Genomic DNA, 6,516 nt, shown 5'->3' with positions numbered 1-6,516 from the left:
GTGGGTGGGTGGGTGGGTTTGAAGATGACGAACGAAGAGAATAGTTAGATGGACGAATCTTGTAATAAAAAACCAGAGATAAAGACGCCTGAGGGCTGGAAGCTGAAGGCTGAAAGATGAAAGTTTGAGGTGGGAGGAGGAAGAGAGAAGAATGAGCATTACAGGGTGCTACAGTCTAGAACTTTAGTAGTATTTAAGCTATTAATCACAATCCACATTTGAATGTTGATCTACTCGGTAAATTTTGACTTTCATACAGCTGAATGCAAAGCATTTGAGATGGCGCCGCTGCAGCCTAGAATTTTCTTGATAGAGATTTTATGAACTACATTCTTTTCGTTACATATAAATTTGTTGACTGCTCGTTCTTTGGGAGGTTTGTGCATAGTTGATCTTAGATCAAAAAATATATATATTATCACGAAGTGGCTGTGGCATTTTGAAAGATAAAAAGATGGCCTATGATGAGTTGTGGTGACGAGCAAATATGAGCTGTACACAACGAAAATCTTGTGAAACGAAGTTGGATTGAAAGTCTTTTCAGTCCTTGGAAGGATATAATGAAGTCCTGTAGTTTTTTCTAGAAAAACGTTATTTACAAGGTGGTTGATGACCAATCCACCTGGGGCTGCCCCTTTGTGCTACCTTTCTTCACCCTTGCTTCTCCCTTTCCAACCTATCCAAGACTAGAGCAACTTTTGCTACAAATCCAAAAATATCTCTTGTATCACCACGGGAAGAGCATGATTGTTAAAAAAAGAATAAGAATGTAAAATTTAGAGAGAACCTTTCTTTCTAATTGAGGGTGAGATGGTTTAAGCCAAAGCAAGGTCATATTTTAGACAGAGGCTAATTTGAAATCCTATTTGAATTCCAACGTCCAACTCTCAATAGGATTTTCTAATTGGAATTTCAACTTCCGATTGCATTCGAATAATCTTTTTTTGGTTCCTATAAATAAAACTTCCAGTAGAATTTTCTAATTCAAAATTCAACTCTCAATAGTATTCCCTATTTATCTTTCTTTCTCTCTACTTTTCTTTATTAGCAAAATATTTTGATAAATAATGAAATTATTTTTTAAACTAAAACTTAGACTAATTATTTAATTATGAAATTACAACTTACTTTCTTAACCTATATTTAATTATAAAAATACTGATATTCTATGGCTTTACAAAGTGGGAGGATAGTTTTGTGAACGAAGTGACTTTCTGTATTCATTGCTGCTATTGCCTCAGTTTCCATTTTATTTGTGGAGGTCAGAATCCTTAATTTGGATGAGTGATGGGCATTTCTTTAACTATTTCGTGTCGCGTCGTATATATGTGACAACACTACTACAATGCATTACTTTCAGTGTAGTGGCAGTCGTATATTATACATTGTGACACTTGTCTGTTGTAATATGACGTGTTCATTTTTTTTATATGTTTAGTATGTTTCTAAAATCTTCATTTCAAAATTATTGCTAATGAACCATGCTTGACATTTAATCCACAGAAGCGAGATAAATTTAGTAAGGGCTGAACGTAACAAGTTTGAACTCGAGTCAGGTTTTGCCAAAGAAAAACTGGCTAGTTTCATGAAGGAATTTGAACAACAGGTGAGATCACGAATTTTCATTTATTATTTGTTTGAATACGGCATGAGGACTCATTTCATATTTGGCTTTTATGCAATATAGAGAGTGGAAATGAATGGTGTGTTGGCTCGCAATGTGGAGTTCTCGCAACTCTTAGTGGACTACCAAGGAAAACTGCGGAAAGTTTCAGAATCCTTGCACAGTGCTGATGAACAGTCCCGGAAATTGAGTATTGAGGTATGATTTTATACTTATCGATCAAGTTGGGGTTGTTACCATTCTCATCTTATACTTTTGTATTTTAAAGGTGTCCATCTTAAAGTCTGAAAAGGAGTTGTTATCAAATGCTGAAAAGAGAGCACATGATGAAATACGAAATTTATCTGAAAGATTATTCCGCGTGCAGGTTAGTTTCTGATAGATTTTTTTTTTTTTTTTGTTACTTTTATTATGGTTCTCACCTGTTCTAGCAAGTGTAGGCTTCTCTGGATACCATTCGAAGTGTTGAAGAAGTTCATGAGGTTGGTCATTTTGTTTGTTTTGTGGTTGCTAATTAATTAATTTATTTTTTTAAATTTAAAGAACCCAACCACAGATTTATATTTAGTTATATGTTTTCATATGGCTATATTTTCTTTTGTATCTGATAGGAGGCTAGGGTTGTAGAAAGGAGGAAACTGGAGGAACATGCTAAGCAACTTGAGGTTAGTTCGATTGATCTCTTCTGTGATAGTCTTCAGTTTTGAAGTGTTTGTCGTCTTGTGTTATTTTTTTGTTTCCCAGGTTATTGGGTTGTTTAAGTTCTAGCTCATGGTTTTTTGCTTGTTTGGTTCTTTAGATCAAGCACATGAGTTCTAGCTGATGGTTTTTCGCATGTTTAGCCTACTCGAAATTTATAGTAGAAATTCTATAAACTTTGTGAGATAGTTGCATGAGTGTTTAAATATAAGATATGAAAATGATACCACTATTTGGTGAGACATTTTCTTGAATGTTCATAATGTCTGATGAATGGTAATGTGAGGTCTGCAACCTGTACTTCAAAGTCATTGATGGCAAGTACTTATATTTTCTCGATTGCCTTGGTTGCCCTTTTTGTTTGCACCTTTCTTGCCTAGGGTTCTCAACATCTTTTGATTTTACTTTCTCCTTTGTCTTACCGCCACCATTAACCATAGTTTTCGTCGTTGTTTTTGCAATCTCTGTTAGTCGTTGTTGTTATCCACCTTTGTGTAGGTTCTCAACGTCTTTGGATTTTCGTTTCTCCCACTTTCATCCTCTCCCCTTCTCCTCCCGTCAACCCCAACCCAAGTGTCATTTCTCTAGATGATGTCTTCTACTCGCTGCTGACCATTATGTCCTCCCTTTGTTGCCTTCCCATCTCTATCTCTCTTGTATAATTCCTTGTCCCTGAAACGATTCCAACTTGAACCCTAACCCTGAGCTAGTTGTCGATCGTTGGCCTTTTTCTCGTACCATCGTTTCCATTCATCTTCTTAATCAACTTTGTTGTCGATTGTTACAACATTCATCATTGCCGGTGACAATTTCGCAAACTCTGGTCTGTTGATTGTCCTTTTGTCTCTATCATGCGTGTTTGCAACCATCAAGTACGGCGTTAAGTAGTTTCTATGTGGGGCAGATGTTTTTCTCTAGTTCTTGTTGGACAAGGAACTTTTAGGGTGGGGGTAGAAGTGTTTCAGTGCCTCTGGTTTTCTTAAGATCCTTTTGGAGCATATTTTGTTTCATGGTTTCCATTTTCATTTATTATTATTCTTTTCCTGTGGGGGCTGCCTTATACAAGATCTCTATTTTTCTAAGGGTCTCTTTGGTTTTTTGTGGTCCATTCTTGTTTTTTATTTTTTATTTTTTGGTTTTTAATAATAATTTTTGGTTTGGGCGGATTGTTTTCTTTTTATTTCTACAATAAAAATGGGATTGTTTTCTTTAGTCTCTTTTTATTTGTACAATAAAAAATTTCGTTTTTTCCCCCTAAAAAATGGGAGTGTTTTCTTCAATATCTTTGACTTTTAGATGGATTTCTTATGACCCCTCCCCCCAATACAAAGAAACAAGCTTATTTAAAATAAAAAATAACCAGAAGCAACCTGTTCATTGATTAAGGAAAAGAAACAAATATGTTCAAATGATGGAAACTTCTTTAAGGATTGAAATTGGAATTAAAAAAGATGTAAACCTTCTAAGAACGGAATATAATGGCCTTGAATTGGTGTGTGTACCGTTAAATATCTCTGATTTGACTTTAAAGAGAGATTTAAGAGAGAATATCGTACATGTGTTGTAAGCTTTACGTTTTCATTGCTTTCAATTGGTCTGTTTGTCAAATTAAATGTCTCGGAGGTTTCTTATCCCCTTTAGTAGAAAAATCCCTATTTTCTATCTAAGCTATTGAGGTCAGTTTATCTTCTTTTGTTGAATTCAAAATTTAGCGTACATCTCTTATGATATACTATGACTTCCATGTCGATGATAAATTGTGCTTGAAGAGGGAATGGGCAGAGGCAAAGAAAGAGTTGCAAGAAGAAAGGGACAATGTTCGAACTCTCACTCTTGATCGTGAGAAGACTTTAAAGAATGCGATGAGTCATGTTGAGGACATGGGAAAGGAACTAGCAAACGCACTACATGCCACTGCTGCTGCTGAGGCGAGAGCTGCCGTCGCTGAGGTGCTCTCTCTCTCCCTTTTTGTTTTCTATCTCTATTGTAGATGCTTTTGTCAATAGATTTTCTATGAGCATTGTTCCTTTTCTTACTTCTACTTTTATTATTTTTCTTGTCCTTAAGGCCAAACTGTTCGATCTGGAGAAGAAAATTAGTTCTTCAGCTAACCAGGTTTGCATTTTAATTCTTTTGGCTTCTTTAGTTATGTATAATGTGCTTCTTTTCTTGCAACCTCTAGTTTTTGTATATGCTATTCTTCAACTCAAGCCCTTAACCAGAAATCCCCATCTTGGTTATCTTCTTTTCTATTATTACGTCACTGTTGGTTATATGATTACATTTTATCTTGATGTAGTGGCTACATCAAATTTTTATTTTCTTGAAAAAGTGGTCCTTTTCCATTTTTTGCCTTAATTTGTAACTGTTTAGAATTTTCTTTCGTCATTTTTGTAATCATTTTTGTAATTAGCGATACAGGTAGTTGGGCTGGTTGGAAATATTTTGACTTGTATCTGACCAAAAAAATCTTTTGCATTGAAAATGTGAATACTAATTTTGAATCTTTTATTGTATGTAACTTTTTTTAAAATATCACTCATGCCTTTGACGGCTTAGCTAGGTACGAGGGTGAGACCTCTTGGTTACAGCTCATAGGAATCATATTCTTTTTCAATGTGAATAAAAATATGTATGTAAAAGAATGGCAAATGGGTATGGACAGGAGTTACCGGAAGATCCTTTTGATCATAAGTAGGGTAATTGTTGCCGATCTCTTGAAAGGATAGTTGTAACTGGATGCAACTAGAAATGTGAAGCCTGATGTCTTCAAAGCATCCCAAAGAACTATGGAGGAAATAGTGGGTATTGTAATTGGTACTGGGCTGGTAGCAATAATGTGCTATAATATGAGTATTGGATTAGTAACGATAATGTGCATTGAAATAAGTATTTAGCTAATAATGGCTTAGGAATCAAATGCTCGGTTTAGTTTAAGTATATATATATTTTTTTCTTTTCATCTTTTTGGCAGGTCATTGAGCTGGATGATAGGAGTGGACTTAAGTCTCACCCTTCAAATCAGGTAGGTTTCTTGCAGACTAATTGTATAAGAAGCACATATTCAATTACATGGCACGTCAATTTATAAAAAAGTAGGGCACACATGTTGGAACACGTTCTAAAAAGATTAAAGATGTTTGTGTATAAAATGATATATTAGTATATCTATAGATAAAACTTTTAGATTTATCATAAAAACAAAATATGCTTCGTTGGAAACATACAAAATTAAGTTAATTAATGATATTTGATATCTTAAAAGATTTAAGAGGATTTTGTTGACTACGACTAGATAAATATTATGTCATCCTAATATTTTTAATATTGATCAGAATATTAGGATTCAGTTTGTAAGAAATCTCTATTTCTTTCCCCAAAAAGGTGTCATTTCCAAGTCTTGTTTGAGTTGGTAACCTCTGTGGTTGAGGAAATAAGTTACAACTATTTATGTTACTCTACTGCAACGGAATTATGAGATAGTGTAAAACCAGATGTACTATTGTTTATGAGATAGTGAAGATAATTGATGGCATAGGATATATTTGATAATTTCTAGAATGTCTTATCATTCCACAACTAATGATATCTCATGATTAATATATGGAAAGGGTAAAAGTATTGACTACAAACCTTACTTTTCTTTAAGGGTTTAAAATGACGAGTTTTAAAAAAATATATAACAAACCTTAGTTTACTTATTTACAGTCATATTACAATCAATAATCGCGACAGTAATTAAAATTAATCTACAGTAACACAGAAACTAATCTACTACAATAAAAGCATTTTCATTTATAAGGGGCTTCATGCTCCATACTTCGGTCATTGGTTTTGATTTTTGTTACGACATGAAATGTTTAGATTTTGTATTATATCAATTATATATTTGATAAAATTTATCTAGACTTCCATAAGTCATTCTCAATGCACATATATGCACAGATTGATCAGTCTAATTATTTTTGTATGACTTATTGTACCTTTTTATTTTGTATATTTTCAAGAGTTCTTAATCTTAACAAGCTTCCGAATTAATGTGGCCTAGGTTGGCATAGATTTGCATAGAACGGAGGCAGAGATTAAGAAATTTAAAGAAGAAGCACAAGCTTGTAAAGAACATATGCTACAGGTGCATAACTTTCGTATTTATATAATTTGTTGTGTATAGTGCTTTAGTAACTTGAGCTAAA

General features: G+C 33.9%; 1 protein-coding gene across 4 annotated transcripts in view; it reads left to right on the top strand.

Moving 5' to 3' along the window:
* Positions 1-6,516, top strand: part of LOC111468397 (nuclear-pore anchor) — a 42,967-nt gene that overhangs the window by 23,600 nt on the left and 12,851 nt on the right. For all 4 annotated transcript variants that reach the window (XM_023113606.1, XM_023113605.1, XM_023113603.1 and 1 more), the window contains exons 21-29: positions 1,504-1,606; positions 1,688-1,822; positions 1,893-1,991; positions 2,065-2,106; positions 2,236-2,289; positions 4,093-4,272; positions 4,391-4,438; positions 5,298-5,348; positions 6,372-6,455. In XM_023113606.1, coding sequence (XP_022969374.1) covers positions 1,504-1,606; positions 1,688-1,822; positions 1,893-1,991; positions 2,065-2,106; positions 2,236-2,289; positions 4,093-4,272; positions 4,391-4,438; positions 5,298-5,348; positions 6,372-6,455 — 796 coding nt within the window. The remainder of the gene's footprint in view (positions 1-1,503; positions 1,607-1,687; positions 1,823-1,892; positions 1,992-2,064; positions 2,107-2,235; positions 2,290-4,092; positions 4,273-4,390; positions 4,439-5,297; positions 5,349-6,371; positions 6,456-6,516) is intronic.

This window comes from Cucurbita maxima, unplaced genomic scaffold, assembly GCF_002738345.1.
Source record: "Cucurbita maxima cultivar Rimu unplaced genomic scaffold, Cmax_1.0 Cma_Scf00036, whole genome shotgun sequence".
Lineage (NCBI taxonomy): Eukaryota > Viridiplantae > Streptophyta > Magnoliopsida > Cucurbitales > Cucurbitaceae > Cucurbita > Cucurbita maxima.
Note: the sequence above shows the minus strand (reverse complement) of the source record. Positions and strands in the feature narration are given on the sequence as shown.